This window comes from Nerophis ophidion, linkage group LG07 (genome assembly GCF_033978795.1).
Source record: "Nerophis ophidion isolate RoL-2023_Sa linkage group LG07, RoL_Noph_v1.0, whole genome shotgun sequence".
NCBI lineage: Eukaryota > Metazoa > Chordata > Actinopteri > Syngnathiformes > Syngnathidae > Nerophis > Nerophis ophidion.
This window is the reverse complement of record NC_084617.1, coordinates 68,690,679-68,711,739: the sequence shown is the minus strand read 5'-3', so window position 1 is coordinate 68,711,739 and position 21,061 is coordinate 68,690,679. Positions and strand designations below refer to the sequence as shown.

At 44.0% G+C, this 21,061-nt stretch overlaps 1 protein-coding gene across 2 annotated transcripts in view; it reads left to right on the top strand.

Moving 5' to 3' along the window:
• Nucleotides 1-21,061, top strand: part of slc4a5a (solute carrier family 4 member 5a) — a 124,554-nt gene that overhangs the window by 9,330 nt on the left and 94,163 nt on the right. For both annotated transcript variants that reach the window (XM_061906975.1, XM_061906974.1), the window contains exons 2-5: nt 5,218-5,276; nt 7,155-7,367; nt 17,743-17,872; nt 19,335-19,495. In XM_061906975.1, the coding sequence (XP_061762959.1) occupies nt 5,219-5,276; nt 7,155-7,367; nt 17,743-17,872; nt 19,335-19,495 (562 nt within the window). In that variant the 5' untranslated portion in view covers nt 5,218. The remainder of the gene's footprint in view (nt 1-5,217; nt 5,277-7,154; nt 7,368-17,742; nt 17,873-19,334; nt 19,496-21,061) is intronic.

Below are 21,061 nucleotides of genomic sequence, written 5' to 3'. Positions count from 1 at the left end.
GATTCCCGCAAGAGTAAAGAGCTGGTCAGTTATTCCACAACCAGGACGGAATCCACATTGCTCTTCTTGAATCTAAGGTTGGACTATCAGCCGGACCCTCCTTTACAGTACCTTGGCGTGAACTTTCCCAGGGAGGCTGAGTAGTGTGATACCCCTGTAATTAGCACACACCCTCTGGTCCCCCTTTTTGAGTAGGGGAACCACCACCCCAGTCTGGCACTCCCTCGGCACTGTCCCAGACATCCACGCAATGTTGAAAAGGTGTATCGAGAAAGGCTGCCCTTCAACACCCAGAGCCTTTAGCATTTTTGGACAAATCTCGTCAACCCCCGGAGCTTTGCCACTGTGGAGTTGGCCAACTACCTAAGTGACTTCACTCCGAGAGATCGACGCCAAACCCCCATCATCCTCAGGCTCTGCTCCTGTCAGGGAGGGTGTGTCTGATGTAGTTGGGTTCAGGAGTTCCTCAAAGTGCTCTTTCCAACGCCCTAAGACTTCCTCACTTGAAGTCAGCAGAGTCACATTCTGCTGTACACAGCTTGGATGGTTCCCTGCTTCCCCCTCCTGAGGTGCCGTATGGTCTTCCAGAACCGCTTTGGTGCCGCTGGATAGTCCTTCTCCATGGATTCCCCGAACTGCTTCCACACCCTTTGCTTAGCCTCATCTACAGCCACGGCCGCTGCGCTTTGGGTCTGTCGATACTTTGCAACTGCCTCCGGAGTCTCCTGGGATAACATTCCCTGGTAGGACTCCTTCTTCAGTCGGACGGCTTCCCTGACCACAGCTGTCCACCAGGGTGTTTGAGGGTTACCGCCCCTTGAGGCACCCAAGAGCTTTTGGCCATAGCTCGCAGCTGCAGCTTTAGCAATAGAGGCTTTGAACATTGCCCATTAATTTTCAATGTCCCTGACTTCCACAGGGATGGCAGAGAAGTCACGCCAGTGGTTGGAGTTGAAGTCCTTCCGGACAGAGGACTCTTCCAAACGTTCCCAGGTCTGTCCAGAGGTTTCCCGCGCCATCTGACCCAACTCACCACCAAATGGTGATCAGTTGACAGTTCACCCCCTCTCTTCACCCAAGTGTCCGAAACATATGGCCTCAGATCAGCCGATATGATTACAAAATCTATCATTGAACTTTGGCCTAGGGTGCTCTGGTACCAGGTACACCTATGAGCATCCTTATGCTTGAACATGGTGTGTGTTATCGCAATACCAGCACAGAAGTCCAAACAATCCACCACTCAGGTTCAGATCAGGGAGACCGTTCCTCCCAATCACACTAGTCCAAGTATCGATGTCAGGAGATTCCAGCAACACTATGGAATCTCCTGTTGGCGCCCCATACAGGACCCCATGTAAGGTACCCAAGAAGGCCGAATACTCTGAACTCTTGTTTGGTGCATACGCACAAACAACCGTCAGAGTTTCCCCCCTCCAACCCAAAGGCAAAACTCTTGTCCACTGGGGTGAACTCCAACGTACAGGCACTCAGCCGGGGACTCCGTGACTCTGTGAGTATCCCCACACCCGCCTTGGCCCTCACACTCTGGGCACATCCAGAAGTGAACAAGATCCATCCCCTTGTCCAGGAGTGTGGTCTCAGAGCCCGTGGTATGCTTAGAGGTAAGCCCCACCAGATCCACCTCCCGCACCAGCTCAGGCTCTTTCCCCACCAGCGTAGAGACGTTCCACGTCCCAAAAGTCAGCATCTACTGCCCCGAGTTGGTCCGTCTGGAGCCTCCACTGTCACTGCCATCCAATTGGTTCTGACACAGGTCGACACAGGTTGTACTACACTTGTGTGAATCCAAAATGTTCAAAATCATTTGGAAAACAATTTTAAAAACATGCTCTCAAACAATGTAAATGTTTACATTGATATCCACTTTGTTTCCTTTGAGTCACTTTGCATTGCCCACCTGTGGTGAAGTCCAAGTGTGGAAGTGTGTAACGCCAGGTGTGGTTGGTTACCTGTGCGCACTTTCACCCTAAATTAGGTGAAGGCAGGCGTAAACTAGGTTTGATATTTCTGAGTATGTTGTGTGTAGGCAGATTAAGGGGTTTCTCCAGTGCCAATAATTTTAATCAGAATTCCATGCACAGTTTCATAGATGAGGCCAGTGGGTGCAAATCGGCAGATGGCGGCCATAAACCCCACTGAGCCACGTTACGCGTCGCCTTGAGGAAAGTCATAGAAGTTAGATCCGCTTTTGAATTTTGAGGTCTAATTTGGTTTGGAGTTTATTTCAAACATGCATAGATGCTCGAAAAGGGGTAGGAAGAAGCAGAGCTTTTATTAATCCTACCCCTTTTGCACTACCATGACATAGAAAAGTCTGATTAAATGATATCAACTACATCATTCTCAATAATCATTATTGATGTATTTAGAACATAATTTAAAACGAAAAGTATGTGTTTTTGTCACCGATTCTGTTCATAACTTTTATGGACAGAATTTCTAGGCGCAGTCAAGGCGTTGAGGGGTTCCGGTTTGGTAACCGCAGGATTAGGTCTCTGCTTTTTGCAGATGATGTGGTCCTGATGGATTCATCTGACCGGGATCTTCAGCTCTCGCTGGATCGGTTCGCAGCCGAGTGTGAAGCGACCGGAATGAGAATCAGCACCTCCAAGTCCGAGTCCATGGTTCTTGCCCGGAAAAGGGTGGAGTGCCATCTCCGGGTTGGGGAGGAGACCCTGCCCCAAGTGGAGGAGTTCAAGTACCTAGGAGTCTTGTTCACGAGTGGGGGAAGAGTGGATCGTGAGATCGACAGGCGGATCGGTGCGGCGTCTTCAGTAATGCGGACGTTGTACCGATCCGTTGTGGTGAAGAAGGAGCTGAGCCGGAAGGCAAAGCTCTCAATTTACCGGTCGATCTACGTTCCCATCCTCACCTATGGTCATGAGCTTTGGGTCATGACCGAAAGGATAAGATCACGGGTACAAGCGGCCGAAATGAGTTTCCTCCGCCGTGTGGCGGGGCTCTCCTTTAGAGATAGGGTGAGAAGCTCTGCCATCCGGGAGGAACTCAAAGTAAAGCTTTTGCTCCTCCACATCGAGAGGAGCCAGATGAGGTGGTTCGGGCATCTGGTCAGGATGCCACCCAAACGCCTCCCTAGGGAGGTGTTTAGGGCACGTCCAACCAGTAGGAGGCCACGGGGAAGACCCAGGACACGTTGGGAAGACTATGTCTCCCGGCTGGCCTGGGAACGCCTCGGGATCCCCCGGGAAGAACTAGACGAAGTGGCTGGGGAGAGGGAAGTCTGGGTTTCCCTGCTTAGGCTGTTGCCCCCGCGACCCGACCTCGGATAAGCGGAAGATGATGGATGGATGGATGGAGTATGTGTTAGTAATCGCTATGAAGAGAATAAAGGGGAAGATTAGATAAGCCTTGCTTCTTCCTACTTCTTTTTGAACATGGTGTGAAGTGAATTATATTTATATAGCACTTTTCTCGAGTGACTCAAAGCGCTTCACATAGTGAAACCCAATATCTAAGTTACATTTAAACCAGTGTGGGTGGCACTGGGAGCAGGTGGGTAAAGTGTCTTGCCCAAGGACACAACGGCAGTGACTAGGATGGCGGAAGCGGGAATCATACCTGCAACCCTCAAGTTGCTGGCACGGCCACTCTACCAACCGAGCTATGCCGTGTAAAAAAAATGCTCAATGACCTTGTGGTTAGAGTGTCCGCGCTGATATCGGAAGGTCGTGACTTCAAACCCCGGCCGAGTCATACCAAAGACTATAAAAATGGAACTCATTACCTCCCTGCTTGGCACTCAGCATCAAGGATTGGAATTGGGGGTTAAATCACCAAAAATGATTCCCGGGCTCGGCCAGCGCTGCTGCTCACTGCTCCCCTCACCTCCCAGGGGTGATCAAGTCAAATGCAGAGGACGCATTTCATCACACCTAGAGTGTGTGTAACAATCATTCGGACTTTAACTTACCTTTTGTCATGACTCAGACTTTGGTGTGGTTTGTTTTCCCGTGGTGCAAAGCGACTGGACCGGACACGACGTGAAAGTAATGACATATTTTAAGCTTCACTCAAAAAAAGGAACAAACAAAAGGCGCGCACAGAGGAGGTACAAAAACTTGGCTATGAAACAAAACTATTACTACAATATAAACTATGGACATAAAAACAAACTTGCAAACTGTGGCATGAATGACAAAACTTACGAGGAACTACAAAAGAGCATGGATCATCAGCATGGAGCAAGGGCGTGTGAGTAGAATGATGTTGCCAGGCTGACTGCCTGGCAACTACAGGCTTAAATAATGCTTTGGTGGTTAACAGGTGCATGAGTCCAAATGAACCAGGTGAAAACTAATTGTCGTCATGGAAACTAAAACAGACCAGGGTGCGCAAAAACAGGAACTAATGGAGTCAAAAACAAAACAGAACATAACTAAACAGAACATGATCACAAAGACATGACAACTTTTTAACTTAAAATATGTAAAATATGTGGTATATTATATTGACACTGTATACATGTTCAAAATAAATTCCAACCAATGACACTACAGAATGTAATCAATCATTTGCAATAATTAATTCATCTCCAAAGGTTCGATCTCTTTATTGTATTTTTTCTGAGCAGTGTATCATATCTGTCAGTCAATGCAGTTCGGCTCCATTCAGCAGAAACATGCGGATTTGAACGTTTGCTGGTCACGTCCAACGCACGAGTTTGGTCCTCATGTGCTAAGCAACCCTCACATTAGTTTTAATCATGCACTTTTCCATTGACTTGGCCCGGCTTTTAATTATTTTCCCATCGATCGTCTTTGTAAGCCAACAAACAGGTCAGTGCACAAGATCCACTGTTACTGCTGCTTCTTTACACACCCACGTACAGCACGGGCCTGTGTGTGTGCGTATGGATTCGTGGTCGTATACGGTCCATCCGGAAAGTATTCACAGCGTTTGACTTTTTCCAAATGTTATGTTACAACTAGAGATGTTCGATAATGTCTTTTTTGCCGATATTCCGATATTCTCCAACTCTCAACAACCGATACCAATATATACACTCGTGGAATTAACACATTATTATGCCTAATTTTGTTGTGATGCCCCGCTGGATGCACTAATAGCCGATTTCACGCGGCAGTGCTCAGGAAGGACGCAAACACAAGTTAAAAATACTCGAGCAATGTTCCTAACCCTTATCTCTCTCACCCATCTTGTCTGATTGGCCAGGATGGACCACGGAGACCGAGGGATGGGTGTCTCGCACCTTCGCTACGAGGAGGAGGAGGGTAAGTGTGAGATCATGACTTTCATAAAGTGGTCCTCTGAGTATAGACGCAGGTTTTACTCTACTCATTTATGCAGGTGAATATTTGAATAAGGGAAAATGTCAAGACGTGAGCGCGTGCTATTTTCTTTCAGTGTACTACATACAGTCCCACGCTTACATGTGCAATACTGAAGTCACCTTATCCGTCCTTGTTCATACAATAGTCAAGTTTAGGTTTAAGGCGAAACAGAGACGACACAGGCCAAATTCTGGGGGCGTGGCCGGCGGGCCTGCAGCGAAGCGGGGTGTGCCAGGGTGCATAGACGGCCCAGGTGGGCCTTATTTTTTAATCACCCGTCGCTCGGTTTAAGCAGCAACCAGGGAGGGGAGGGTAGTTGGAGTGGGAGGCAGAGAAAAACACTCGTACAGATACACGGCGCACTGAAAAGTCCAAGATTATATTGCTGGAAAGCAATCCCTGGCATGGCTGTGTGAGAATAACAACTGTGTTTATATCGATGAAACGGGCTCGCCTGGAGATGCTTGGTGGTCAGGAAGAAGAGAACTTCCACACTCCCAAATATCATCATGTGTGAATATTGGATTTGTTTGCAGCATCGAGAAAAATGAGGGAGGGGGGGGGATAAACAAACAACCTGATTTATTCAATTTTATCCGGGCTCAAGTTAGTTAACATTAGCATAAAGGCAATGTCACATTGTAAGTCAACCATGGATATCGACTGGCATCTCATTAAAGCTCTTGAACAGCTGTCAGCATATCCAATGTTTATTTACATCTACGACATCACTACATTCAGGCAGTGGTCGTAGCTCTGCATTAGACTAGAGGACGGAGAGTCGCATCTGTTGGTATTGTTTTCCGTCCGTCAGGTTCAAACACTGATGATATCTATTAGGCATTCCATAGTACTGGAGCCCCAATAGATCAATCAATCAATCAATGTTTATTTATACAGCCCCAAATCACAAATGTCTCAAAGGACTGCACAAACCATTACGACTACGACATCCTCGGAAGAACCCACAAAAGGGCAAGGAAAACTCACACCCAGTGGGCAGGGAGAATTCACATCCAGTGGGACGCCAGTGACAATGCTGACTATGAGAAACCTTGGAGAGGACCTCAGATGTGGGCAACCCCCCCCCCCCCCCCCTAAGGGACCGAAAGCAATGGATGTCGAGCAGGTCTAACATGATACTGTGAAAGCTCAATCCATAGTGGCTCCAATACAGCCGGGATAGTTCAGTTCAAAGCGGGTGCAAGACAGTAGCGAGAGTCCCGTCCACAGGAAACCATCCCGAGCGGAGGCGGATCAGCAGTGTAGAGAGGTCCCCAACCGATACACAGGCGAGCGGTCCATCCTGGGTCTCGACTCTGGACAGCCAGTACTTCATCCATGGTCATCGGACCGGACCCCCTCCACAAGGGAGGGGGGGACATATGAGAGAAAAGAAGCGGCAGATCAACTGGTCTAAAAAGGAGGTGTATTTAAAGGCTAGAGTATACAGATGAGTTTTAAGGTGAGACTTAAATGCTTCTACTGAGGTAGCATCTCGAATTGTTACCGGGAGGGCATTCCAGAGTACTGGAATATAACGCTCTATAGCCCGCAGACTTTTTTTGGGCTCCGGGAATCACTAATAAGTCGGAGTTCTTTGAACGCAGATTTCTTGCCGGGACGATGGTCAAGATACATTTGCCCCTGCAAGCGTGCTGATCACACTCCCTCTCCGCAAACAGCTTACTGTATGTTGATGTCAGTCGGCCAATCTGAGGCGTGTCAACATAAGTAACTGAAATCCCACTTATGTGTCCTCTCCATCCCAAGTAGCAATGTTTTAATGTTAAAACGTTTTTGTTTTTTTGTTCACAGACCATCAGTCCATCTACATTGGCGTCCCAGTTCCGCAAGGGTATCGGCGAAAGCGCAGGCGAAGGCGTTCCAGCAATGATACTTCCCACGCGGACAGAGACAGACGCTACAGTCATCACAGACACCATGAGCATGACCAGTACAGAGACGTAGATATGGAGGAAGGGCTTATGGATTCGCACGAGCAGATTCCCCAAGACATCAACCGCACAAGTAAGTCAACCACAACAGAATCAAGAACCATTGTCGAGGTCGGACCTTAGAACATTTTGGCTGCAGACGTCAGTACTTGCTACAGCTTGGATGCTGACTGATTTTTAGTAATATATTCTGTATGAAAATTTTAAATCCTATGGGCTCACAAACCAATACGTTATACACATTAACTGTCTAAGTAACTGTTCTAAAAATGTACATCCGTCATCGTGGGTATAATAATCAAGTTCTTTTTAAGGTCGGGATGATTATAAATCAATCAATCAATGTTTATTTATATAGCCCTAAATCACAAATGTCTCAAAGGACTGTACAAACCACTACGACTACGACATCCTCGGAAGAACCCACATAAGGGCAAGGAAAACTCACACCCAGTGGGCAAGGAGATGATGACTATGAGAACCTTGGATAGGACCTCATATGTGGGCAACCCCCCCCCCCCCCTCTCTAGGGGACCGAAAGCAATGGATGTCGAGCGGGCCTAACATGATACTGTGAAAGTTCAATCCATAGTGGCTCCAACACAACCGAAACAAACACAAAACCCTCAAATCTAGACTCCAAACAAACACTTACCAATCGACGGATTTAAGTTGATCCAGTGTCAATGCGAAAGTCCTGATCAGAGGACTGTCAACATAAGTAACTGAAATAACTGAATATATTACTAATAATCCCCCCCTCCCCCCTCTAGGGGACCGAAAGCAATGGATGTCGAGCGGGTCTAACATGATACTGAGAAAGTTCAATCCATAGTGGCTCCAACACAACCGAAACAAACACAAAACCCTCAAATCTAGACTCCAAACAAACACTTACCAATCGACGGATTTAAGTTGATCCAGTGTCAATGCGAACGTCCTGATCAGAGGACTGTCAACATAAGTAACTGAAATAACTGAATATACTACTAATAATCTCCCCCCCCCGTAGGGGACCGAAAGCAATGGATGTCGAGCGGGTCTAACATGATACTGTGAAAGTTCAATCCATAGTGGCTCCAACACAGCCGCGAGAGTTCAGTTCAAAGCGGATCCAAGACAGCAGCGACTATACAACATATAAACAACAAGAATTGTCTGCAGTTTAGTGGCATAGTGATAATAATAATAATAATACTAAATTGTATTTATAAGGCGCCTTTCTGGGCACTCTAGGACACCGAACAAAATCCAAACAATAAAATCAGATTGGATAAAAACAACAACAACAACAAAGATAGATAAGAGAAGATGATTACAAAGAATAAGCAGAAATGTGATTTGAGTCTTGACTTGAAGAGGGATATTGAGTCCAAGTTTTGAAGGTCTGGTGGCAAAGAGTTCCAAAGAAGTGGGGGCAGAGCGGCTGAAAGCTCGGGCACCAATGGTGGACAGTTTAAAGGGGAACATTATCACAATTTTAAAAGGGTTAAAAACAATAAAAATCAGTTCCCAGTGGCTTGTTTTATTTTTCAAAGTTTTTTTCAAAATTTTACACCTCCCGGAATATCCCTAAAAAAACCTTTAAAGTTCTTGATTTTCGCTATTTGCGATGAGGCTGTCCATTTCCCTGTGACGTCATACAGGGCTGCCAATACAAACAACATGGCGGTTACCACAGCAAGATATAGCGAGATTAGCTCGGAATCAAGACTCGGATTTCAGCGGCTTAAGCGATTCAACAGATTACGCATGTATTGAAACAGATGGTCGGAGTATGGAGGCAGATAGCGAAAACGAAATTGAAGAAGAAACTGAAGCTATTGAGCGAATAGCTATTGACGCTATTCGGCCATAGCATGGGTGTACCTAATGAAGTGGCCCATAGCATGGCTGCCTTATTAGCATCGCCGGTAAAATGTGCGGACCAAACGATCAGGACTTGCGCATCTTGTGACACTGGAGCAACTTAAATCCGTCGATTGGTAAGTGTTTGTTTCGCATTAAATGTGGGTATCTAGTTTCAAATGTACATACAGCTAGCGTAAATAGCATGTTAGCATCGATTAGCCGCCAGTCATGCTGCCACCAAATATGTCTGATTAGCACATAAGTCAACAACATCAACAAAACTCACCTTTGTGATTTAGTTGACTTAATTGTTGCAAATGCATCTGCAGGTTATCCATACATCTCTGTGCCATGTCTGTCTTAGCATCGCCGGTCAAATGTGCAGACACTTTGGTACATTCAATGGGGGTCTGGCGGCAGATTTCTTGCCAGTGGTGCAACTTGAATCCCTCCCTGTTAGTGTTGTTACACCCTCCGACAACACACCGACATCCTCGGAAGAACCCACATAAGGGCAAGGAGAATTCACACCCAGTGGAAATACAACATTTTCCCAGTTGGGGTTGGGATGCAGGGGATTTATTGCCACGTCTACCGTCAGTCTGTTGAGGAAAATGGGGGTGAAGGGGACGCTCCCTCCAACAGGCTATCAAGTCCATGTCAAATCCTGCCGAAAAAGCCAGCAACTGGCTCTGGATTAAGCGCAAGGACCCCAACTGGGCGGTAAAATAAGAAACAATGGTATGCGGTCAGGCTTAGGCCTGACTCAGGGAAAAGGACGACCCTGCCATGCATAGTCCAACAGGATGTGGAGGGTATGGCATGGAGGGGGGTGTACCTGGGACGCTAGGTACACCGTTGAGCCCTCTGGAGACGTGGTGGGCTTCAAATCAACGAAACGTCGATGAAGCAAGAACAATGGTGCCTTACCCTCCCTTTCACCACTTCACACCGACTGCTACCGTCAAGACTGTTCCTACTTACCAAAGGGATTGAAACATCTAGTTCTATTTGCTTTACTTACACCATTCGTTTAGTTTGTCTCAAAGAAACCCTTCCCCTCAAAGCTGCTCTCGGCCATTAGTGCATAGAAGGAGACAGAAGATTGTGATGTACTGACAATACACTCTCTGCTCTGAATAAGGTGATCAAAGGAGGTTTCAGTTCATGGACAAGTAAAGTGCCACAGATGGTACAACAAAGAGGGCTCCTGTAATTCAGGTCCAGCCCATTCTGCCGTCTTGCCTGAGCCAATATGATTATGAAGATTCGCTTTGACCTATTGTGAGAAAAAATACAATATGGTCCAAAGAAAGCTGGCTTGCAGGTTTCCAATTCCTCAGAGCATCTTGTAAGATTCGGAATGTTGGGTTCAGGAGGAGGAGGCAGGAGTTAAGTGAATCTACAAATTGTTCTAAGGTTCTGTAGGGCTCTAGAGAGGTTAGAAAAACTGTTAATAGCCTCCATAACCCCCCTCGGGGACTCAGAGTCCACAAGGTTCATATTTGTTCGGTTTGCTCTGTGATTAATTGTCGGGTTCGGACCCCGGTGCAGAGAAAGGATTCCATAGTGGTGGTATGGATGTTTTTTCAAATGGTAAATGGGTTGTACTTGTGTAGAGCTTTTCTACCTTCAAAGTACTTAAAGCGCATTGACACTATTTTGACATTCACCCATTCACACACTGATTTAGACCCCACTGCGCTGACAGTAAGAACAATGGTAAATGGTGAATGGGTTATACTTGTGTAGCGCTTTTCTACCTTCAAGGTACTCAAAGGGCATTGACACTATCCACATTCACCCATTCACACACTGACTTAGACTCCACTGCTCTGACAGTAAGAACAATGGTAAATGTTAAATGGGTTATACTTGTATCACGCTTTTCTACCTTCAAGGTACTCAAAACTCTTTGACGCTATTTCCACATTCACCCATTCACACACTGATTTAGACCCCACTGCTCTGACAGTAAGAACAATGGTAAATGGTAAATGGATTATACTTGTATAGCACTTTTCTACCTTCAAAGTAATCAAAGCACTTTGACAATATTTCCACATTCACCCATTCACACACTGACTTAGACCCCACTGCTCTGACAGTAAGAACAATGGTAAATGGGTTATACTTGTATAGCACTTTTCTACCTTCAAGGTACTCAAAGCGCTTTGAAACTATTTCCACATTCACCCATTCACACACACATTCACACACTGATTTAGACCCCACTGCTCTAACAGTAAGAACAATGGTAAATGGTAAATGGGTTATACTTGTATCACGCTTTTCTACCTTCAAGGTCCTCAAAGCGCTTTGACACTATTTACACATTCACCCATTCACACACTGATTTTGACCCCACTGCTCTGACAGTAAGAACAATGGTAAATGGTAAATGGGTTATACTTGTATCACGCTTTTCTACCTTCAAGGTCCTCAAAGCGCTTTGACACTATTTCCACATTCACCCATTCACACACACATTAACAGACTGATTTAGACCCCACTGCTCTGACAGTAAGAACAATGGTAAATGAGTTACACTGGTGTAGCGCTTTTCTAACTTCAAGGTACTCAAAGCACTTTGACAGTATTTCCACATTCACCCATTCACACACCCATTCACACACTGATTTAGACCCCACTGCTCTGACAGTAAGAACAATGGTAAATGGTAAATGAGTAACACTGGTGTAGCGCTACCTTCAAGGTACTGAAAGCGCTTTGACGCTATTTCCACATTCACCCATTCACACACTGATTTTGACCCCACTTCTCTGATAGTAAGAACAATGGTAAATGGGTTATACTTGTATAGCGCTTTTCTACCTTCAAGGTACTCAAAGCACTTTGACAGTATTTCCACATTCACCCATTCACACACTGACTTAGACTCCACTGCTCTGACAGTAAGAACAATGGTAAATGGTGAATCTGTTAGACTTGTGTAGCGCTTTTCTACCTTCAAGGTACTCAAAGCGCATTGACACTATTTCCACATTCACCCATTCACACACACATTAACACACTGATTTAGACCCCACTGCTCTGACAGTAAGAACAATGATAAATGGTAAATGAGTTACACTGGTGTAGCGCTTTTCTACCTTAAATGTACTCAAAGCGCTTTGACACTATTTCCACATTCACCCATTCACACACACTGATTTAGAACCCTACTGCTCTGACAGTAAGAACAATGGTAAATGGGTTATACTTGTATAGCGCTTTTTTTTACCTTTAAGGTACTCAAAGCGCTTTGACGGTATTTCCACATTCACCCATTCACATACACATTCACACACTGATTTAGACCCCACTGCTTTCACAGTAAGAACAATGGTAAATGGTAAATGGGTTATACTTGTATCACGCTTTTCTACCTTCAAGGTACTCAAAGCGCATTGACACTATTTCCACATTCACCCATTCACGCACACATTAACACACTGATTTAGACCCCACTGCTCTGACAGTAAGAACAATGATAAATGGTAAATGAGTTACACTGGTGTAGCGCTTTTCTACCTTCAAGGTACTCAAAGCGCTTTGTCACTATTTCTACATTCACCCATTCACACACTGACTTAGACTGCACTGCTCGGACAGTAAGAACAATGGTAAATGGGTTATACTTGTATCACGCTTTTCTACCTTCAAGGTACTCAAAGCTCTTTGACGCTATTTCCACATTCACCCATTCACACACTGATTTAGACCCCACTGCTCTGACAGTAAGAACAATGGTAAATGGTAAATGGGTTATACTTGTATAGCACTTTTCTACCTTCAAAGTAATCAAAGCACTTTGACAATATTTCCACATTCACCCATTCACCCACACATTAACAGACTGATTTAGACCCCACTGCTCTGACAGTAAGAACAATGGTAAATGAGTTACACTGGTGTAGCGCTTTTCTAACTTCAAGGTACTCAAAGCACTTTGACAGTATTTCCACATTCACCCATTCACACACTGATTTAGACTCCACTGATCTGACAGTAAGAACAATGGTAAATGGTAAATGAGTTACACCGGTGTAGCGCTTATCTACCTTCAAGGTCCTCAAAGCGCTTTGACAGTATTTCCACATTCACCCATTCACACACACATTCACACACTGACTTAGACTCCACTGCTCTGACAGTAAGAACAATGGTAAATGATAAATGGGTTATACTTGTATCACGCTTTTCTACCTTCAAGGTCCTCAAAGCGCTTTGACACTATTTCCACATTCACCCATTCACACACTGACTTAGACTGCACTGCTCTGACAGTAAGAACAATGGTAAATGGGTCATACTTGTATAGCGCGTTTCTACCTTGAAGGTACTCAAAGCGCTTTGACGCTATTTCCACATTCACCCATTCACACACTGATTTTGACCCCATTGCTCTGACAGTAAGAACAATGGTAAATGGTAAATGGGTTATACTTGTATCACGCTTTTCTACCTTCAAGGTACTCAAAGCGCATTGACACTATTTCCACATTCACCCATTCACGCACACATTAACACACTGATTTAGACCCCACTGCTCTGACAGTAAAAACAATGATAAATGGTAAATTAGTTACACTGGTGTAGCGCTTTTCTACCTTCAAGGTACTTAAAGCGCTTTGAGACTATTTCCACATTCACCCATTCACACACTGATTTTGACCCCACTGCTCTGTCAGTAAGAACAATGGTAAATGGTAAATGGGTTATACTTGTATCACGCTTTTCTACCTTCAAGGTACTCAAAGCTCTTTGACGCTATTTCCACATTCACCCATTCACACACACATTCACACACACATTCACACACTGATGGCAGGAGCTGCCATGCAAGGCCCTAACCATGACCCATCAGGAGCAAGGGTGAAGTATATCTGTCAAGGACACAACGGACGTGACGAGGCTGGTAGAAGGTGGGGATCGAACCAGGAACCCTCAGTTTGCTGGCACACACACTCTCCCAACCACGCCACTCCGTCCCCAAACACAGGCCAAGTCCAAAAAGCGTAAACAACGGGTTTAAAACCCAGACAAGGACAACTATGTAATTATTGTCAACCTTTGTTTTTATTATTCTGAATGAGTCCAGCTAATAAAAGTAATAAAAAATGTGGTCATTATTTAGAGAAAGAAAATGACATCTCTCCGTTTAACAACACGATAAAACTTAGTTTACAAAACATAATGAAAAGCCATATGGCATTGTTTATAATCTTTGTTTTGAACTCAACCCAGTCAATGGAACACGTCATATGGAACAAGCGCTGGTTAAGTGTCAGCAGTGTATGTCAATATAATTGATCAGTGAGGACATTGGGTGACAGTAATTACATCCGTCCATATGATGACATGTACAGTAGCTTGTTAGCCTACAGCACAAGTCATGCCAGCCATCATCGACGTAGAAAGGATTGTTCTGTACTTTCAAGGAGTGCCGCTTTAAAGGGGAACATTATCACCAAACCTATGCAAGCGTCAATGTTGCAGAAAAAAGACCATGTATTTTTTTAACCGATTTCCGAACTCTACATGGGTGAATTCTGGCAAATTAAACGCCTTTCTGTTTATCGGTCTTTTAGCGAAGACGTCAGAACGTGACGTCACCGAGGTAACACACCCGCCATTTTCATTTTCAACACATTACGAACACCGGGTCTCAGCTCTGTTATTTTCCGTTTTTTCGACTATTTTTTTGTAACCTTGGAGACATCATGCCTCGTCGGTGTGTTGTCGGAGGGTGTAACAACACTAACAGGGAGGGATTCAAGTTGCACCACTGGCAAGAAATCTGCCGCCAGACCCCCATGGAATGTACCAAAGTATCTTCACATTTGACCGGCGATGCTAAGGCAGACATGGCACAGAGATGTATGGATAACCTGCAGATGCATTTGCAACCATTAAGTCAACGAAATCACAAAGGAGAGTTTTGTTGATGTTGTTGACTTATGTGCTAATCAGACATATTTGGTCACGGCATGACTGCCAGCTAATCGATGCTAAAATGCTACGCTAATCGATGCTAAAATGCTATTTGCGCCAGCTGTATGTACATTTGAAACTAGATACCCACATTTAATGCGAAACAAACACTTACCAATCGACGGATTTAAGTTGCTCCAGTGTCAAAAGATGCGAAAGTCCTGATCGTTTGGTCCGCACATTTTACCGGCGATGCTAATAAGGCAGCCATGCTATGGGCCACTTCATTAGGTACACCCACGCTATGGCCGAATAGCGTCAATAGCTATTCGCTCAATAGCTTCAATTTCTTCTTCAATTTTGTTTTCGCTATCTGCCTCCATACTCCGACCATCTGTTTCAATACATGCGTAATCTGATGAATCGCTTAAGCCGCTGAAATCCGAGTCTGAATCCGAGTCTGAATCCGAGCTAATGTCGCTATATCTTGCTGTGGTAACCGCCATGTTGTTTGTATTGGCAGCCCTGTATGACGTCACAGGGAAATGGACAGTCGCATTGCAAATAGCGAAAATCAAGAACTTTAAAGCTTTTTTTAGGGATATTCCGGGACCGGTAAAATTTGGAAAAAAAAATCAAAAAATACAACAAACCACTGGGAACTGATTTTTATTGTTTTTAACCCTTTTGAAATTGTGATAATGTTCCCCTTTAAGTATGTACGTGGTCATTAAAAGGGTCCTATCTTACATTTCTAACTTTTCAGACTTAAGTTTTTAAGTTTTCCCTCGATACATTTTTATACCATTCCTTAATTTTAGTTGAGTATGAGAATTTGATGTCAAAATAATGCAGTGGCAGTGCCATGTTGGCATTTTTTTTCCATAACTTGAGTTGATTTATTTTGGAAAACGTTGTTGCATTGTTTAAAGCTGCGAGACGTTATTTTGCGGCCCCCACCTAAATATGAAAGTTTAACATTAGTGCGGCCCGCGGGTTTTACATGAATGTCGCTTGTGTCAGGTTCAAACACTGATGACATCTATTAATCAGACAAGAAGCAAGGAATCATGCAGAGACCGAGTTCAATTTAGCTCATGAGGAGAACGCATGGCGCTGCGCACTCGGTCACAGTCTCGCCCTAAACTTTCTGAGGTTCAGCTCCCGCGTCCCTCTTTTTATTCAGAGTTCCATAGTCAACATCACTGAGGCCACCTCTAAAAGGAATGGTCACATACAGTTTGTATATCATGCGAAGCGTACATGACGGAATGGGCTGGTGGGCTTGTGATTTCGCCTTGTCCCCGCTTTGTCTGCGTGTTGTCATCTTTTCTTCGTTGAGGTTCTTGAAGTCCTTGGCTGTTAGCGGCTAAAACAGGGATAGCATCTGTGGCTGAGGCAACAGACTTTAAGCATACTAAAGTTAGTGTGATGATATATACATAATTATTCCATCAGCTTGACAGCGTTGTGTGCGCAGCTTAAAGAATCTACCAATCACGGTGTGGTATGTGGCTCTCCAGAGCAAAACATTGACGTCACTTGCATGATACAAGCAGAGAAACGTTTTGCTACTTTTCCACTAGACCCGCACGCGCTCTTCCTTCCTCGCTCGCCCGCCTGCTCTCTCTCTTGCTCTTTGTCATGTGTGTGTGTTTGTGTGTTTGTGTGTGTGTGTGTGTGTGTGTGTGTGTGTGTGTGTGTGTGTGTGTGTGTGTGTTGGTATCTCTCTCTCGCTCCCTCCCCCGGCGCCGGGGAGATGAGTGGCCTGGTAGCTTCCGAGGCACTCCGCCGAGGACAATACAAAACTGTGGTGCACTGGACCCCAGCGCTGATACTCCGATAGACAGTTGCTGGGCGAATCGGACGTGTAACACGTTAGCTGTGATGTTAGCCCGTTCGGGTTTAAATGTGCTATCGTTGGCTCCAGGCTGAGACAATCTTTGTTATTTAGGTCCTAAATGGCCTTTTCAACGTTCTGGGTTGCCTACCCCTGCATTCGTGGAAAAGCGGCAAATGAGTGAAAGCGACAGAAACGTTGCCATGGAGACGAGGGTTTTCTTGCGTGCCTGGCTGCAGTCACACGGCGACACCTGTCCGTCAGCAGTAACAGTCCCCGATAACCTGGACCAATTCAAACCTTTATTTTTTTTTTAATTATTGTTTAATTTGCATTGCCTCACATGACTTCATTTGTTTCATTTAAATTTGGATTTCATTTTGTGTTGAAAATCAAACTAAAGACATTTAAAAATATATATTTTCAAGTAGTCTTTTCTCGCGGCCCAGCCTCACCCAGACTCTGCATCCAGTGGCTCCCAGGTAAATTGAGTTTGAGACCCCTGGTTTAACGCATAAAGTGGGGCATCACAACAAAATTAGGCATAATAATATGTTAGTTCCACGACTGTTTATATCTGTATCGGTTGATATTGGTATCGTTACTTAAGAGTTAGAAAATATCAGAATATCGGATATAGGCTAAAAAGCCATTATCGGACATCTGTAGTTATATTTCTCCTCTTTAGTTGAGAAGAATTGTTGTACATTCTTTTGTTGCAAGTTATAGTTTGCAGCTGTTTTATCAATTTTACCAAACCATCGAACTTTAAATATCTCATAACTCATTTCTTTCTTAACTTGTGTTTGTCTTCACCAAGTGTCACCGGCAGCAGAGCGGCTACGTTACATCCTGAACGAGGACGATGACCTGCCCACGCCCACGCTCTTCACTGAGATGGACACTTTGCAGCGGGAAGGGGATGAGCTGGAGTGGAAGGAGTCCGCCAGGTGACGACTCTCTCACAAAACCCGATTACCGTATTTGTCGGATAATAAGTCAAGAGAACTTTCCAATGTCGGGCCGGGTCAGCTGTGTTTCTACCATACTTGCCAACCCTCACGATTTTTCCCGGGAGACTCCCGAATTTCAGTGCCCCTCTCGAAATCTCCCGAATTTCTCCCGATTTCCACCCGGACAACAACATTTTGGGCGTGCCTTCACAAACACACAAGTGAATGCATGCATACTTGGTCAACAGCCATACAGGTCACACTGAGGGTGGCCGCATAAACAACATTAACACTGTTACAAATATGCGCCACACTGTGAACCCACACCAAACAAGAATGAAAAACACATTTCGGGAGAATATCCGCACCGTAACACAACATAAACACAGCAGAACAAATACCCAGAACCCCTTGCAGCACTAACTCTTCCAGGACTCCACCACGTCAAATCAATTATTCCACTTTGAAAAATAACTTATGGTGGAAGATTTTACATATTTTGAGTGTTTTCCATAAAACAACATAGTTTGTTTGACAAAAAAGGGCGGAAAACAAAAAAAAAAACATTTTGAAATGAGGAATAGATATGAAGTTGAGATTAAAGCGTTAATTATAAAAAGTATGTATGCCCTGGCACACCATTCATGACCGAAGAAAAACACTTTTTACACTTTTATACCGAAATAAATACAACTTGTTAAATTTAAAAAAATGAAAAAAAGTTTAGATCCATGAAGGAAAGAAGTGAATGAATGTTTATAACTGAGTACTTTTACATATGCATACAAATTTGTCTCCTTTTTTAAATTATTTATTTTAATGAATTAAGTAACATATATGACAACCTTTTTCCAAAACACAATATAAAATGTGAGCTATAACAAGACAATGCATACGTTTATCACTTGTTTTCAAATCGCTTACAAAAAAGTGGGACCCCAAAAATTTACTGTGGGACCCCAATTTTATGACTTATGACAGGTCACACTGAAGGTGGCCGTATAAACACTGTGAACCCACACCAAACAAGAATGACAAACACATTTCGGGAAAACATCCGCACCGTAGCACAACAGAAAAAATACCCAGAACCCCTTGCGGCACTAACTCTTCCGGGACGCTACAATATAGACCCCCAACCCCGCCCACATCAACCCCTAACACCCCATCTCCTGAATCCGGAGGTCTCAAGGTTGGCAAGTATGGTTTCTACTTAGTGAAAAATTCTGTTCATTTGTCGAAGGAGAGACAACTAGAATGCGAGCTCCAGTGGATGTGATTAAAAAAAAAAAAAAGGTGTAATTTGTATTACCTGGCCGTCAAAGGGGTGATGCAATAAAGTAAGTAGTTTATTCGTGTCTCATCCGTGGACAACACACCCTGTGTCATCTTCACCGAAGCCTCACGGTCAAACACCACCGCCGACTGGGCTTGATTTGATTTGACGTCTTTTTCACAGGTGGGTGAAGTTTGAGGAGAAAGTGGAGGAAGGAGGCGAGAGGTGGAGCAAACCGCACGTTTCCACGCTGTCCCTGCACAGTCTGTTTGAGCTCAGGACGTGTCTTCAAGCAGGAACCATTCTATTGGATCTGGACGGCTATTCTCTGCCTCAAATAGTTGGTGAGCTTTTCAATAGGATAGGTAGGTAGGTAGGTAGGTAGGTCTTTATTGTCATTGCACAATTGCAACGAAACTTTGTTTTCAGCACAAACCCGTTCAAGATTAGACAAACAAACAGTGTAGAGGGTTACAGAACCGGATCGCTGATGGGTGGCCTCGAGGCGCCCCGTAAAAGATGGGAAAAAGGTATAACGCTGGGGAAAAAGATGAGTAAAAAAATACAATCTAGTCTGGAGTGTGAAAAAAACCTCCATGCAATGCACACATAAACACGTTACATTTAATCACGACAAACTCGAAGGCGACCGCTGCTTTGAAGCGCTGCCATCCGACAATCACCCCGAGGGGAAAAAGCGGTGGTGAAGGCGTAGCGTGGGGTTGGGGGTGTGTGTGCGTGTATGCTCAATTGTCTTGAGTGTGATGATGTAATGTTTTTTAGACTGAGGCCGATCTGTAAAAGTTCGACTCCAGGTGTCGTTGAGGAGGGAGGGAGGGAGGTCAAAAGCGTCCATCATTGAGGTTTTCTCGGGGGTGTTTTTCAGAACAGCCTGGTCCTGTTTCCACAGCGTCAAGGCCATTCCAGGAAGTCAAATCGTAAATTAGGCTGTTTGTTTTCCGCGAGCAGACAAAACTATGACTTGTCTGTTCTATTCGTCCATGCTGGGTGCTCTCAAATTCACTTCAATTTTCCTTTTCAGCAAGCTTCTCCATGATGTGATCCATCTTGCGATTCCGTTCAGAAATCGCAGTGTACAATTTAATGGATAACTTGCGTCAAAATCAAAGTTAAGTAGATGCAAGTTTTTTACCATAATAAAATATGGTACCATAAAATCCTCAACTGTGGATTTTATCGTAAAAATATTTTAAAAACTGACAGCTCAGTCGACAGAATTTTACTGTAAAAAAAAAACATTGGTCGTTTTTTTTTCCAACTTATGCTGTAAAAAAAACCTCCCTAAATTTTACAGTAAAATCATTTGGTCATTTTTAAAATGTACAATTTAATGGATAACTTGCGTCAAAATCATAAGTTATGCAGATGCAAGTTGTTTACCATGATAAAATATTGTACCATAATAAAATATGGTACCATAAAATGATCAACCGTGGATTTTATAGTAAAAAAAAAATTAAAAACTGGCAGCTCAGTCGACAGAATTTTACTGTATAAAAACAAACATTGGTCATTTTTTTTTTCCAACTTATGCTGTAAAAAAAAAATCCCTAAATTTGACAGTAAAATCTTTTGGTCATTTTTAAAGTGTACAATTTAATGGATAACTTGCGTCAAAATCAAAGTTAAGCAGATGCGAGTTTTTTTCCCATAGTAAAATATGGTACCAGAAAATCATCAACTCTGGATTTTATTGTAAAAATATTTTAAAAACTGAAGGCTCAGTCGACAGAATTTTACTGTAAAAAAACAAAATGTAATGGATAACTTGCGTCAAAATCATAAGTTATGCAGATGCAAGTTTTTTACCATAATAAAATATGGTACCATAATGAAATATGGTACCATAAAATTATCAACCGTGGATTTTTTTAAAACTGGCAGCTCAG